The sequence below is a fragment of the Mesoplodon mirus genome (genome assembly GCF_964341445.2).
Source record: "Mesoplodon mirus genome assembly, chromosome: 13".
Classification (NCBI taxonomy): Eukaryota; Metazoa; Chordata; class Mammalia; order Artiodactyla; family Ziphiidae; genus Mesoplodon; species Mesoplodon mirus.
The window spans coordinates 39844144-39860801 of NC_138989.1; the positions used below are offsets into that span (position 1 = coordinate 39844144).

At 47.3% G+C, this 16658-nt stretch overlaps 1 protein-coding gene across 7 annotated transcripts in view; it reads left to right on the forward strand.

Annotated features, from left to right (window-relative positions):
• CABLES1 (Cdk5 and Abl enzyme substrate 1) overlaps positions 1–16658 on the forward strand; it is a 109391-nt gene that overhangs the window by 75984 nt on the left and 16749 nt on the right. For 2 of the 7 annotated variants that reach the window (XM_082641603.1, XM_082641604.1), the window contains 3 exons: positions 9644–9740; positions 11477–11633; positions 12913–13016. In XM_082641603.1, the coding sequence (XP_082497729.1) occupies positions 9644–9740; positions 11477–11633; positions 12913–13016 (358 nt within the window). The other 5 variants (XM_082641607.1, XM_082641606.1, XM_082641608.1 and 2 more) reach the window with 5 other exon arrangements.

Sequence of the window (16658 nt, forward strand, 5' to 3'; positions counted from 1 at the left end):
TAAATAAAACCCCTAACATCAGAGTTATTCCAGAAAAGTGGGAGTGGGGATGAGAAGCCCACTCATGTCCACTCTGTCCCTCATGGCCCCATCAGTGAAACCACAGTCCTTATCCATCCCTGAAGCCAGGGAGCCATCGACATGGGAGAGAGCTGGCTCGGACAGGATCCTTGGTCCCAGCAAATTAACTAACTTTCTGGTCCCAGGCTTACTCACCTATAAAATCGGCTATAATGTCAACCTCAGAATTCTGAGAACATTAACTGGAAAATTAGGTATGAACACTCTGAGCCCCCTGCCAGCCTGTTAGTAGATACTCATTAAATGTTAACTTTGGTAACATGTTTGTCTGGTCACAGAGCTACTTGATCAGTCTTTCTAGGTGTGCCCCAACATGGCAAATCTCAATCCTGTTCATGGTGAGGTAACCAGTGAGTGTTTCTACAAACAAAAGGGATTCATCTGCAGCTCTGCTTTTTCACTTGGTCTTTACGTTGCTTTCCTCAATGGTACCTGCTTATTTTTAACAATCTGGACAGTACGTAAAAATAAAAGGAAGACTAAAAATGAATGAGCCTCACCTCAAAGGCATCATTAACATTTTGGTCTGTTTCCTTCCAGTCTTTTTTCCCCCTAGTGCATGGGCTTATAGGGAATATAACAAGATGATTGCTTTGTTCTGATCTTTCCTGCTAGTGCTAAGAGGCCCTGCCAAACCCCACCTTTCAAAACAAGCTATTAGAAGCTGGTTGCTGAGAAGAGGAACAGATGTTGCCTGCCTTTTTCACTATAACTGAAACATCAAACCTTCCATAGCTGTAAACACTCTTCTCAGATTAAGCTTGTAAATTATGCCATTTTCTGGGAAGAGTCCCAGCCTTAAACCAGCCCCTCTTCTCTCAACCAGTTGCCAAGGCCTGTCTGAGCCTCGTTGCCTTTTATCCACATTAGTCATTGCCTTCTCTTTTCTAGCGTGGATTTGTGGTTTGGCTTGGCGACCCTCCACTTATGAAATGAATTGCAAGCAAGATGCTCGACTTTCCTAAGTAGGCAAACCCCACTTGATCAACAGCTCATCCACACCTCTAAGACCACTGCCCCTTCTCCTGCTCTCAGCCCTCACCCCATCCTCTGGGCTGCTGTGCCATCACCATGGGACCAGGAGTGGAAAATCTGGGAGCTGTAAAGGAATCTATGAGTTCAGAAGTAGAGAGAGCGAGAGGAAATTGTGAAAAAATAGGAACAGCTTGGGAAGAAGGATCCTGAGAAGGAAAAGGAGGCTCAGAGAGGGAGGTGGAAATAAGGCAAACTTGACCTCTTTTAAAATGTTATGGAGGGTCAGCCCCAAACCGGGAAACCACGAGACAAACCCAACTTTCTCTTATTTCTTCGCCCTCTTACCCCCTCTGACCTGCTGCTCCTGCAACCACAGCTCTTGATGGTACTCTTGGGCTAGTTCAGTTACACTGTAGGCCAAAAAGGGCATTGTGTGGGCTAATGGCCATTTATAACATCGTGTCAGTGGGAAGTGCATTCTGAGTTCCAGAGGGCGGACTCATAAGCTTTTGGATAACAACCCACTGCTGAGGGGGAGATGCAGGCATTGTACTGAGGACCAGCCCCAGGACTGTACATAAGGGGAGTGACGTGGGTGCCCACATGCTCTTATTTCCTGAAGCATATGGACATCAGTAGGCATTTCTGTATGTATGGATCCAAACAAAAGGAATTAGGAATGAACCCAGTTAACCTGTGATTCGAGGCTATGTTAAATAACCAAGGTAGTGATTTCAGCAAAAAACAGTTTCTGAGATGTGTGTGGGTACAGACCCATTCAGATAACCACACCTGATTGAAAGTTGCTGGGTTACTTTTATTATAAATGTATCAGAGACCATGTGATGAAGAAAATGGCATCCCAGTGGAGCACAAGGTATCTCAGGGGGCGTGTTTTAAAATAGCAGCTTCCACATGGTGTTTATGTCCTTAGCTTTTTGGCATTGGGGCATTTCAGATGAGGTCATCCTCTTGGGTCCATTTCCTGAGTTGATCATTTGGTGACACAGAGAACGGCTTCTTCTATTTTTAGAGAGGGCCTCTAAGCCTAAATGCTGCCTGCCTGGCTCCCAGCCCATCCCCCCCCCCTTCCTCCCCACCCATTTTCCCAAAAAACATCTCTTTTCGTTGTGGAAAATTGCACATTCACAAATTGTGTTTCTTTCCTCACACCAAGCATATTTCCACACAGAGACAGATTCAGGAATGAGCTCATGGATGAATCACGCTATTACCCCGCTGTTTATAGGAGCTGCCTTTAGACAAAGAGTTTGGTGTAAGCTGCGTTATGGTCCCTTCATTGTCTGCCAGTTACCGAAGGGGGGTAGGGATGGTTTATCAATGAAGGGCTGAGTGTGAGAGGGGCTGGACTTCTGGACTATAAGCTGCTTGGATTTCACTTTTTCCTGTCATTCCTGGGCCTTGTTCCATCGACTGAACTGTGATATTATAATGTTCTGCTCTGATACAAGGGAGCAGACCCAATCCAAGATGGCAGCTGTACAGTATCTGAAGAAGTGACAATTAGGACCACTTAGACTATGATAAATGCTGTGTGGTTGAGTTCCAGTGGATGTATGATCTCTTAATTCAAATGAGCTCACAAGTGGTATTTTCTTTCCTAATCCAGCTTTCAAGCTTTGCTTTCTTTACAGCAGATCTCTTTTTTTTTTTTTTTTTTTAGGACCCAGAAATCCTGTTAATATTTAACTGGCTTTTTTTTTTTAATTTTCTTTTATTTATTTTTTTATACAGCAGGTTCTGGTTAGTTATCTATTTTATACATATTAGTGTATATGTGTCATTCCCAATTAACTGGCTTTTAAATTATTTACACATTAAAGTGCTCAACCTATTGTGGTTCTTTAAAGAGCAAGTGCCCAGTGGAGCTCCGGGCTGGCATTCCAAGGTCTTGACTTTGGGGCTCCATGAGAGGAATGATTAGGGACAGAAGTCAGGCCATCCCCACCTTGGAAGCAGAAAGCCCTGGAAACTAGTTAATTGATCACACACATACTTGTTCCATCTACTTCCCAGGGGTTAAGTATTTAAATCTTTTTTTTTTTCTTTTTTAAGTAAGAGGAATTTTGGTTCATTGCTGCCTAAGGCAAGGGCCTTAGCTTGAATTTCTTGTTATCTCATAGGGAATTTCATTTGATCAGTTCCATGCATTATGGCTCAGTGAGCTTTAAAAAAAGGAAACGAAAGATCATTTTGCCTATTACACAAGATGAAATCAGGAGTTGGCCATTGTGTGATGAATAGCGACCTGGGTAACCCCCTTTGGGCACCAGGATATCTAGACTGGCCATCTGCTTGGACCGGATGACTTCACAACTGTGAAATCATGTACATTCACTATGCCGTGGGAGCCAAAACTAAGAGGTCCAGGGGGTTTCCAGCCATGAAGCTACAGGCTTTCAGGAGAGCTGCATTAAATGACTTCCAGTGCTGTCCTATGAAGGATGGGTTTACACCCCCAAAAAGAACCAACCTACATTTCTGCTCCTTGCTTAAGGGTACAGCTGCTGATTGGCTGTGTCCCCAAATGCGTTTTCATCTTCTGTTTTAATCTCCCCGCAGTCTTCTGCGAGCCCCTCCCCCATCCCCCCTTGAACCGCTGCCATCCACTCCCCAACCCATTGGCCACATGTTGTAAAAAAAAATCTTTGAGCTGAGTTTTCAAAGCATGTTTATTGCCTACAGCCTCTGCAAAATTTAACAGACTTGAATAGAATGAGAAATGAGCTCTTGTACCTAAATAAGTCGGATCTGTAGCATCACCCAGGCCTGTGGAAGAGAAGGAATCAGACCTATGCATTGTCCAGTTTCTTAACTAGAGGTCTGTTAGTGCATCTGCCCAAATGAGATTCTCTCCTATGATCTGACTGACCATGTTTGTCTCTGAGTGCAAGCTATAGCATTTAAACCTTAATGCATACAGTTTTGGACAATATCCACATCTGGTATTTGAACGTGCCTTCATTCCATTTTCAGAAGGAGGTAGAACATAAATAAATTAATATTTGAACTCTAGACGTATCTGGGAAAAGATAATCTTCTTGGCTTTTCAAAGAAATAGAAAAGTCCAACTTCAGTTTGCTTTTAATTACTTTCAGCTGTAGTTCTGTTATCCAGCTCAACCTCTTGGTACTGGAGGGTTAATGCTAGCATTTGAGCCAAAGAGATATTTCTATTTTCATACACCATTTTAATGAGAATTCAAAAGGATCATCTTAGAAAACATCACGATTTTATCACTACTCCTCTGGGACTTCTGCTTAATTCTTTTGTCACTGGCAACTCTCTTTGGGTGAACCCGTAACACCATTCAGAATTCCCTTCTGTGGTTGACTTCAACCCTTGGCTCCCAAAACAGTGGGGCATCAAGGACCACGGGTCTTTTGCTTGCTTTACACTTACATGTAAGTCCTGAGCAGTTACTTTGTCTGTAAATTAGGTGTCACGATGTGAAGTTACAGTTTATGTAAGTCAGACAGACAACAGCAGTTTCATATGGTTCTTGTTAATGTAGGTCATCCCTCAGTATCCACGGGGAGTTGGTTCCAGGACCCCCGGTGGAACCAGAATCCACAGATGCTCAAGTCCCTTATATAAAATGGCATAGTATTTGTATATAACCTACACACATCCTCTTGCGTACTTTGAATCATCTCTAGGTTACTTAGACTACCTAATACAATGTAAACGCTATGTCAATAGTTGCCAGCATAGGGCAACTTCAAGTTTTGCTTTTTGGAACTTTCTGGAATTTTTTTCCAAATGTTTTTGATCTGAGGTTGGTTGAATCCATGGATGCAGATATGGAGGGCCAACTGTATACATTTCAGCAACTCTTATGAGAGCACTTAGCTAAGGCACCTCGAGAAGTTTGTCAGTCTCTTTTGAAAGAAGTATTTTTTATATCCTAAGAGTCTCAATATATACAATTAAAAAGCTGTTAAAAGAGACCAACATTATGGAAATAGATTTGACATGTTTCACTTTCCGTGCACACGTGGCTGTGGAAGTGAATGTGTGGACGTGGGCACTCTTAATTCAATGCCGCCAAAACGGCAGCCCCGAAGTTAGTAACAACCTCTTCCTGAATCTGAGGCAGAAAAAATGGAAAAGTGTGCCCTCAACTGCCACCACGAAGCAGTCAATTTTCTAGAGCAGTTATGATATTTATAACCAGGTCAGTGAAGTTTCTGAAATGTGAGTGTAGCCAATACAGGTGCACCAGCTTTGGTGTACAAGAAATGTAGCATTTTTTTTTTAGTTTACATAATATGAATAATATAAACTCCCTTCTACAAGGCTGGAGGGAAATTCAGACTTAATTATCACTGGGCACCCCCTTCTCCCCTCCAGGATGCACAAAGGACCTGGAATGCTGTGAACTTGGGGAGCACCGTTGCTCATTGTTCATTGGTGTGCTCTGGCTCCATCCACAGGGTCCTGCTTCTGTTCCCCCGCCCACTCTGGGTCTCTTCTGTGAGCTGGGGCCTGGAATGGAGACATCCTCAGAGGCAATGGGAAGAAAGTGGCCAGGCCACTGCAAAAAGGCTGACTTATTAGTCCCGTAGTGTAGCCACATGTGGCTATTTAAATTTTAACTAAAAATACCCAAAATTAACAATTCAGTTTCTCAGTCAACTGGTCACAGTGCAAGTGCTCCATTGCCACATGTGGCTCGTGGATGCCCTGTAGGACAGCTCAGATGGAGGAGATTCCCTCACTGTGGGAGTTTCTGTTGGACTATAATGAGCAGTGTGTGTTTTCTCAGTAGCCGGTGAGGGTGGATGCACTATTCTCCTGGCTTATTTTCTTTCTCAGCATGCCGTAGTTATTTAGAAAGTAGAAAGATACAAGTAAAGCGCCAGCGGGAAGGGTGGCTGCAATAAGCAGAAGGGCACAGTAATTCTCGAAAGATGAGTGCCCGTGGTCAGGGGTAGTGGAGTTTTGCCCATCACGCTTTCTCTTCCGTGTGGTCCAAAGTGTCCAGGAGGTGCTTGGACAGTCTAAGAATCCCTGTTCCTTTAAATGGGACTTGGGGTTTATCTCATGGAGAGGAGTCTTGCATTTCATGTGTGCACAAGAAGTATAACTTTTGTTATGGCTCCATTTCCCATGGGGGAGGAGTGAAGAAGAAGAGTGTGGAGTGAAGGTGGCTGGTTTGGTTCTGCGAACTGGGGTGTGTGCATCCAGTATCTAGGGGCCAGCTGGCAAAGGCAAAGGCAAAGCTGCCCCAGGGAAGCAGTGAGCCTGGGAGCAAACTGAGACAGATGCAAAGGGGCACGATGGCAAAACACCCACCTTCTGTGCTGTCTTTATGAACTAGCAAAGAGTCAGACTAGCTCTGTTCAGTAAGCACTTCTTTAAGCATCTTCACACATCAGACACCAAGTAGACAAGATACAGACATGGATTGAGACTCTGTACCTGCCTGTAGCCAGCTCTCCATCCAGGAGCGCTCTTTTTTTTTTAATTTGTATTTTGTATTGGAGCATAGTTGTCTAACGATATTGTATTAGTTTCAGGTGTACAGCAGGGTGATTCAGTTATACATGTATCTATTCTTTTTCAACAGGAGCACTCTTAATAGGGGCCTCTTTTAATACTCCTTATTTCTTTTGGTCTTCTCATCCCATAAAGATATTCCCTGCTTTTGTATTCGTTTCAGTCCTAAATAACATCCTCCATCTGGGTGAAGTGGAATCAAGGAGACAGTTCTTTGAGAGCTGGGAATTTGAGGCACGTGCTTGCTGGGTTAGGCTTTGGAAACGCAGTAAGTCTGCAGAAGCACGCCGTGGGTCCTTTAACCAAAGGCCAGGCTCTGCTTCTTTGTACCAGCTCAGGCCCTGGTCTTCTGCCATTGGGCCTCTCCAGCCTTTCCCACCACTGCTATTTTTGCCTCCATGTCTTGTTCGGGTTCTTGCTCTGGAGGCATTTCCCTTTGTTAGTTGCCCTGGTGCAGTCATCGTCTCCATCCTTAATTGCTTGAGGAAGTCTTTTGAGAGCTGCCCCGATGGCTGACGTAGGAGGTGAGGCAGCTAGGCACGTGGTCTCTGGGTACCTGAGGTCCTGAGGTCCTGGCGGCCTTGCTGAGCCCTGCTCTGTTCCAGCCCACCTGGTCCTTCCAGTTTGGGATTTGAGGCCAATAACTGGAAAACAGGTCTCTCTGTTGGCATGGCATGTTCATAAAGTGACATGACTCACATCAGCCTGGACCTCAGAGCCCTCGGTGGCCGTGGCCCCAGCAGAGGAGGCCCCTGCGGGAGAACTCAGACGCATCCCGAGAGCACTTCTGTTGCTCAGAACATTTTAGGGGCTCTCGAGGGGGTGATGTGCACCTTCTAACGAAGTATTTGCAATTCTGTGGGTTACTGTCCTGTTCGGTACTGTCCTTAAGGGGTGAGTTTGATGTTTGGAAGTACCTGAAGTCATTTACAGTGAAATCTGGTCCATTGGGGTGGGGGGACACTGATTCAACTAGTAAGTGTTCAAGGTTTTAAATAATATTATAGGGCTTCCCTGGTGGCGCAGCGGTTGAGAGTCCGCCTGCCGATGCAGGGGACATGGGTTCGTGCCCCGGTCTGGGAAGATCCCACATGCCGCGGAGCAGCTGGGCCCGTGAGCCATGGCCGCTGAGCCTGCGCGTCCGGAACCCGTGTTCCGCAACGGGAGAGGCCACAACAGTGAGAGGCCCGCGTACCGCAAAAAAAAAATAATAATAATAATTATATATACACACCCAAACACACATACGTACACATGCACTGTATATATACATATAAAGTTTGAAGACTGGAATGGGTTGGTTGCTTTTTTTTGTTGTTGTTGTTTTCTGCATGACGTTAGTGTTCATCCCAAAAGGGGCTCCAGAGAAATCCTGAGCTTGACACGACCTTGGCCTCCCAAGGAGACTACCTTAGAAAATATCGTACTTACTAGATGCAGGTCTTCGGTGTTTCTTATGGAAAGTGTCATTAATCAGATAGGATCAGGGAGTCAGTTCACGCATGGGAGGCCCATAGACAAGGATGACTGCTCAACAAAGTGAGAGAATACTTTTTTTTTTCCTCCTTAGAAGGTGGGAGGGGGTGGCCTCTTGTCTCTTCCCCACCTCTCACCTGGCTCCCTTTCTCTCTTTCCATGATTCCTTCACCTTTGGCCTGGACAGTCTTGCCTTTACGTTTTGTTTATTCTTGCTTAGGTTGTAGGAGACACCCCTGAATGGGGTGCCTCCCTCCAGCCCACACGGCAAGATGCTGCCAGCCTGGGGCGGCTTTGACTGATAAGCGCTGTGTGGTAGAGCCAAGCTGGAAGAGAGAGCTTCCAAACATAGCTGCAATTTGGAATCACCTGGGGAGGGTTTAAAACTCCTGCCACCCACGTCCAACTGAATCAGAATGAATGTCTGGGGATGGAAGCCAGACACAGTACAGGCGTACCTCGTTTTGTTGTGCTTCACAGATACTGCGTTTTTGTTTTCGTTTTTGTTTTCACAAATTGAAGGTTTGTGGCAACCTTGCATTGTCAGATGATGGTGAGCATTTTTTAGCACTATTTTTAAATTAAGGTATGTACATTGTTTTTTTAGACATAATATTTCACACTTAATGGACTATAGCATACTGTAAACATAACTTTTATAAACACTGGGAGACCAAAAAATTCATGTGACTCGCTTTGTTGCAATATTTGCATTATAGGGGTGATCTGGAACTGAACCCGCAGTCTCTCTGAGCCTGTAGTTTGTCAAAGATCCCAGGTGATTCTAACATGCAGCGAAAGTCAGAACTACTGTAAGGAGGGGGATTGTCCATGAAAATGTGAGCAGTTACCCCCGAGCAGAGGCACAGCCAGACGTGCTGCACAAGATACAGCGTTAGATGCAAAACCGGTCTCTACAGCCCGCTCTTAGGGTGACCTTGGTGAGCTGTTTACCTGCTCTGGGTTCTTTTTTCTCATCTGTAAAATAGGATAATAATTGCAACGCCTGTCTGATAGGATGATTTTAAAGAATGAAATGGAGGATGTGTGAAAGTCTTTGTAAAGTGTGAAGTGCTCTATAAATGCTTGCTGTTAACACTGGAGGTTATTCTTTTATAGAAAGATAATCATTGTCTAAGTGGCCTGGCAAGGAAGCTGGGGTGGCTATTGTGGCCTTAATTCCTTCGTTACTAGTAGTAAAGCTGAGAACTGTTTAGGGTAAGAATTTCTTTCTCCCATCTAATAAGGGGGTGGCAGCGAGAGCTGGTCTCCCCCTGGCTTCCGGTTAGCTGACCAGCTAAGAGCCAATGGCCTTGCCGAGCGGGAAGGGACGTCGGTAATCCATTGGCTTCTGAGCCTGACTCTCGTCTTCAGGCTCTCTGTTCCATTGGATTTCGTTTATTTCAAAGTGGGTAGAACTACCTACCCACAGAGTGTCGCTGAGAAGGAGGGACAAAGAGAGGGTCTCATCCAGCAGGGCTCTCTGTCATTTTTGCGAGTGTGACTGTAGTGTTCCGTTAGGAGACATCTCCGTGGCTCCTTTGGGTGCAAACAGAACCATTTTTAATCCTCGGCTTATCCCCCCCAGGGATTTGAAATTGGACGGAGGGAGACAGTCAGCAGGAGCTGTGAGCCTGAAAGAGATCATTGGCCTGGAAGGCGTGGAGCTGGGCGCTGACGGGAAGGTAAGGCTGCCTGGCTTCCAGGCCACCAGCTTGTTTGACAGACACCACAAGGGTCAGGAAACAGAGGCTGTGTGATGGACCACGAGCTGCGCTCGTGCTGGGTAACCCAATGTGGGACACGTTTCTGGGTGCGTGACGCCAGCCTGTCCCCGATCCCAGGTGTGTACATGGGTTAAATAGCAGCACAGCTATTTCGCCACTAATGCTGGTCCTGACCAGTTCAGTCACCCACTCTTATCCTCAGGGGATATGTTCCAAGACCCACCGTGGATGCCTAAAACCTTGGGTGGTACAGTATACCCTATGTATACCATATTTTCCCCTATACATGCATACCAATAATAAAGTTTAATTTATAAGTTAGGCACAGTAAGAGAATATCCGAATTGCCAGCATCACTACTTTTGTGCTTTGGGGCCACTATTAAGTAAAATAAGGGTCACTTGAACACAAGCCCTGTGATACCATGATAATCAATCTGATAACCGAGATGGCTGCTTAGTGACTAAGGGATGGGATCAGCTGGACAGAGGGATGATTCACATCCCGGGCAGGACGGTGCTAGATTTCATCATACTACTCTGAATGGTGCACAATTTAAAGCTTATGAATTGTCTATTTCTGGAATTTTCCATTTAATATTTTTGGACCATGAGTAACTGAAATTGTGGGTAAGGGGAGACTACTTTATCACACACACACACACACACACACACACACACACACACACACACGTGTGCGCACACAGGTGCATGTTCCAGGATGGAGTGGCGGGTGGTTTGAACATGCATTAACTGGTGGTGACGGCAGGCAGCAACCCCACTACTAGACAGTGTTTTCTGCTACCCATGGTCCTGAGAGGCTAAGAGTCCCTCAGCCTGAGAGAGTGACCACCGAGCAGGGTCTGTCACATCCCACTTTCATCCACAGTTCACTGAGCTGCTAGGTTGAAGTCTAAGGAGGGAAGGTTGAAATATGAACTTGACCTTTTTGTGCCGGATGCAGGCAGTCTTTGTAAACACTCCCAGAGCCTGTTTATGGAGACGACGCAAGTATGTCTTTGGGGAAGTCGTCCAGTGTAGCTTGCTTGTAGGTAAAGCTGCTGGGGCATCAAACGACCTACCCATCACCGCTCCCACTGGTCACCCCTGCGGCCAAATGACATCGGCCTTGAGCTCACGTGTCGGGGTGTATGAGCCGTGCTTCTCCAAGTGGGTGAAAAGAAAAACACGTGTTGCCTCTTCATTCCTGAAGGTTGAGTGTTCACAGAGGAAGGAGGGAGGATGAAGTGAGATGAGCATCATAGACACAGCATCTGCCAGAGGAACATGGGAGGGCACAGTCCCTTACCCGAGACTCTTGGGACCTGATATTCTAGAATTCTGCACTTGGTGGATTAGAAAAAGTACTGCGATATATGCCTCTGGTGTTAGACAACATCCTAGCAGCTTCTGCGATAGTACCTTGTTATCAGACACACTAATATCTCTGCCCCATAACATGAATATTCACGCCAAGTGGGATAAATTAAAACTACAGATGGCCTCTAGTCAGTCCAGTTTAGGTTTTGGCACAAATGAGTGCCAAAACAAATTTCATTTTTCGGATCTTGGATTTTAGAATTGCAGCAATGAGAATATGGACATGAACTTGGCGCGGCAACGCAGCTTGGTCAGAACGCAAACCTAACGCTGCCCGGGGTTAATCACTGGCCCGTTTTTGTCTTCACCTTTTAGACTGTTTCTTATACCCAGTTTCTGTTACCCACGAACGCCTTTGGAGCGCGGAGAAACACCTTAGACTCCATGTCCGCCTTCTCCCAGCTCCGTACCCTGAGCCACCGCAGCCTCTCCATCGGCCGGGCGAGCAGCACCCAGGGGAGCCTCGATACAGGTAAGCTGGGGCCTGGCTGGTCTGGGTAGCTTGCAGCAGGAGGTGCCTTGGTGGACAGTATGGCTTGGGTCTCCATGTGCACATTGGAAGACAGGTGCCCTGGAGCGTGACCTCATCCTGCAGGTGACGGGACTTTGGGGCAAGCCGATTTCGGGCCAGGCAGGCTCACAACCCTGCCGAGGGGCGAGCTCTTTAATGAAAGGCCTCAGTCGCCAGCCCCTGAGCTCCCACGAGGAGACATGCCCAGGCCGCCTTGCAGAGATGGCTAGACTCCCCGGCTTCTCTCCATCGCTCCGCTCCTTATCTCTCCAAATACCTGGTTCTTGCCTACATTCTCCTAGTGCTCAGGTTTGGCCGCCTACATTCTCCTAGTGCTCAGGTTTGGCCTTTCTTCAAATAATTGGGCCATAGGGAAAAGATATGGGAACATATGTATATGTATAACTGATTCACTTTGTTATACAGCAGAAACTAACGCACCATTGTAAAGCAGTTATACTCCAATAAAGATGTAAAAAAAATAATGATAATAATAATTGGCCCATAAACGTACCATCAGGTGTGAGAACTTCCTTTGTGATTCTCACAGCGGGTGAGCTTACTCGGCTGCTGACGGAAGACTTGGATGCTTCCAGCTTGGCCTGTACAAGCCTTTGTGAGAATCCACACAGGCAGAACAATGCTTTATGAGGCAGGATTATTTCCACTGTCAGAGAAATTCCAGGTGGACACGAAGCTCCTTAGGCCTGTCCAGGTGCTGAGCTCAGAAGCGCTGTGCTGATGTTCGGCCACCCCTGGTCCCTGACGGCTGTTTGCACTGGTGGCTGCTCTGGTTTGCGTTCTTTCAGACCGCAAAGCCTGCCCGGAACCATTCACACCAAACGTGCTTCTCACGTGCAATCACTTGAGGCTCATTTGATCTGCAGGTTTAGAGAATGAGCCTTTTCCGTGCCTCGTTTTGTAATCTGTGAGTGTTCACCGCATCTTTCATGCTCGTGAGGTTCTGTGCTCTCCCGGGTCAGGGAGATTAATTCATAATTTTTTTTAATGGAAAAAATGGCAGAGAGTGTTAAGTGTTTGGTGAACCCCCTCTGCCAGGGCATACACTCACTGGCGTGCAGAGACACGCTTATTGATGGTCCGAGCGAGCAATGTGACTCTGAGCTCAGTGACCTGAAGCCACCCTTTCTTCAGTCTAACTTTGTACCAGGCATTCACCCGGCTACTTCTGCTTCAGGAGGTCCCGGGCCCTAGTTATCATTTTGCGTGTGATCCTCAGGTAGCGACCTGGGAGAGTTTATGGACTATGACCCGAATCTCCTGGATGACCCCCAGTGGCCTTGCGGCAAGCACAAACGAGTTCTGATCTTTCCTTCGTACATGGTGAGTGGCGGTGGAGGGGTGGCAGGGGAGCTGACCCCCTCAGCCTCCTCGGAGAACTTGGAGGTGCCGTGCTCATCCTAAGGGCCAGTGGCTCTTCCTGGGGTTGGGGGCTTGTTCAAACACTGCTCTGTCTGGTTCTTCTCGAGGACCTCCCCCACCCCCCGCCGCGTGTGGGTCACTCAGGGAAGGACCTGCATGACATCCAGGGTTCTTCCGGCCACCTGGCCCAGGTGCACCACTTCAGAGGGCTTGAGAAGGCTGGATTGCCGGCAGCTGTGAAAGCTGCCAGCTCAGGGTGCATCTTCACCTCTGAGGGTGTATGTGTCCATGGACCCCACTAGGTAGGGCATCACCAATCACGCCCATCGCTGGCAGCGCTGAGTTCAAGTTCAGCTGTTTGGAGTTCCTCGGTGACCGTAGGCCTCTGCACACACTCTGAGCAAGCATTTGGCACTGGGTTCTGGATGAGAGAATCATCTCCCGGGAAAGTGAAAGTAGGACAATGTGGGTGTTAAATGCGAAACCTTTCCTTGCTGTTTTTATTTCACAGGCTCTTCCTCTTTTTCCCTTTGTGTAATTTGGTTTCTGCTTTTGGCAGACCACCGTTTCCCACCGCTCTGGCCACTGTTTCTCCAGACACCAGTGGGGCCTGACAGGGTCCTGTGTACTTTCACTGGGCAGACTTGTCCTGACTTGTATGTGGGCGGAGCCTGGGCTGCTGTGGGGTTGTGGGAGCCGGGCTTTTAGAGAAACCCACCGTGCCAGGCCACACACACCATCGGGTAGAGAGCACCGACCCAGGATGTCCCCACCGCCCCCCTGCCAGCCCGGAGGGGTGAGCGCAGCTGAAAACATCCTACTCTGGTTCCCTTGCTCCTCCCCGGCCGGCTGATGTCAGAAGCCCTGGCCCCAGGAGTGAGCAGGGGGTCCTTCTTCTGTTCTAGGCTCCTGTGTCTGCAAAGACCAGAGTGGGACCCCACCCCATGCACTCACTCTAAGCTTAGCATTCTCAGCAGTGAGGCACCCCCACCGCCCCAACTCCCCAGCTTCTCTTCTCACTGAGCATCTGGCAAGTAGCTGACGTCAGAGAAACACCAGGCAGAACTCAGGCCCTCACTGTTCACTTTCAATGTATATCCTCTTGTAATTTGGCAGATAGCTCAGAGATCATTCTAAAATGCCACACTGAGGGACTTCCCTGGTGGTCCAGTGGTTCAGAATCCGCCTTCCAATGCAGGGGACGCAGGTTCGATCCCTGGTCTGGGAACGAAGATCCCACATGCCGCGGGGCACCTGAGCCTGTGCTCCAGCAACTAATGAGTCCGTGTACTGCAACTACAGAGCCCACGTGCTCTGGAGCCCGTGCACCACAATTAGAGAGAAGCCTGCGCGCCGAAACGAAAGATGCTGCATGCCACAACTAAGACCTGATGCAGCCAAAAATTAAATAAATAAATATTTTAGGGGCTTCCCTGGTGGCGCAGTGGTTAAGAGTCCGCCTGCCAATGCAGGGGACACGGGTTCGAGCCCTGGTCCGGGAGGATCCCCCATGCGGCAGAGCAACTAAGCTCGTGCGCCACAACTACTGAGCCTGCGCTCTAGAGCCTGCAAGCCACAACTACTGAAGCCCACGCGCCTAGAGCCCATGCTCCGCAACGAGAGAAGCCACTGCAATGAAAAGCCCGCACACTGCAACGAAGAGTAGACCCCGCTCGCCGCAACTAGAGAAAGCCCGCACACAGCAATGGAGACCCAACGCAGCCAAAAATAAATAAATAAAATAAATAAATTAAATATCATTAAAAAAATAATAATAAATAAGTAAATAAATATTTTAAAACATAAAATAAAATAAAATGCCACATTGAATCAGAATGAATTGCCAAAGGCACTTTGTTTAAAATTGCCCCGACTCCTCTCTCTCCTATCCTTATTCTCCAACTCCTAACACAGAAAGCAAAACCAGAGCCATATAGAGTTATTTTTTTTCTACCTATGACCTGTTAGATTATTTACTTCTTTCTAAAAATGAGGGCTTATTCGTATCAGTTGGCACATAATAAGCGTCCGATAAATGACCAGAATCCTTACCCTGATGTCGTGGAGGGAGCAACTGAAAGTTCGTGACTTGTGTAACAGTAAGGGTTCTTCATGTTGTTCACTGCTTTATTTATTAAAGTTCACTTTATTAAGTAATTTGGGCAGGAAACTGTGGCTCAGGGAGTCTGAGTGAGGCTGTCAGGGTTGACAGGAAGTGAGGGGCTGAGGCTAGAACCCTGGGCTTAGTACTCTTCCTACTGTGCCTCTGAATCCATGTCCCTCAGCAGCCAGTGGCAGAACCCCCGACCTCAGGGTAAAACATGAAGATGATTCTCTGGGCCAACAGTTTAACAGATTTCTACGTAACCAAGAGAATAAGAAGGTGCACTGTTTTTGATTGGCGTTGGGGTTTGGAGGGGAGCTCTTCTGTAGTCGTGTTACGTCTGGTGATAACATTGACCTCTCCTTTTATAGGCCTGGTGTCTGGCTGGTGTGGCTCTGATTTTTTTTTTTTTTTCTTTAAATGATTTAATTGTGAGCTTCAAGGTTCTGGGCTGTAGTCTACATGTGCACACCTGTGCAGACTGATCATTCCCCCGCTCCACCAGACAGTGCGCTAGATGACCTGCCAAGTCAGTATGTATGTCCTACCCTCCTCGTTTTATGGTCCCAAGTGGGTCATTTTTCAGTTCACTACATTGAATCTGTAGCCTGTGCTTCCTGTAACCGTCCATTTTTTAGAGAATGAAATTGCTCATGAACTGCATTTGCCTGGTCAGTTTCATAAGACCTAACCTTATGAAATCTCCTGCTGCTCTGGCCACAGATATTGGTACTTTGATAAAACGTGGGCCGTCCACTTTTCAGCGCAGACGTGCACGTCATGGTTACAAACTGCCTCAGACTGGCTTCCAGGAGACTTCCTCTCTAGAAGCAGACGTGGCTTCTGGGGCTGTTTCACATGCATTTTGGCACTGAACTTGCAAAAGCAAAAGTAGAGGGTTTGGCTTTGGTTTGCTTGCTTTATTTTGTGTGTTGGGTAACAGGTATAGAATTTGTCCATCTAGCCAGTATTGACTGAGGCCCTTCTATGTGCCAGGCCAGGTGCTTCCTTATACAGTGGAGGACAAACCAGCCGACCCCCTTCTCCTCGACCTTAGAGTGAGTGGAGAAGTCAGACAGCGAACAGTACACAAGTCACTGCAGTGAGGAGGGTAAGGAAGGAATCATCTTAGAAAAGTGGTGAGGAATGACAGGGAGGGTTAGGGGTTGGACATGGGCCTCAAGGAGGGCTCCCCTGAAGACATGCTAAAGTCAACGCTGAGGGGAGAGAGGCCTGCCAGGCCTTGGGGGGATGGCCCCATGTGCAAGAGCCTGAGGTGTGTAAGAGGTTGACCTTGTGTAAAATGGATATTTTTAACAGTAACAGTCACTGCCCTTTATACACACACACACACACACACACACACACACACACACACACGTCAATAGTATGATGATCCTGACAAATTTTCTGTGCTAACTTGACCCCATGCTCAGGGAGCTGCACTTGTCAGTAGGCGCCGGCTACCAAGGTGGACAGAGGGGGCTACAGGGTTATCT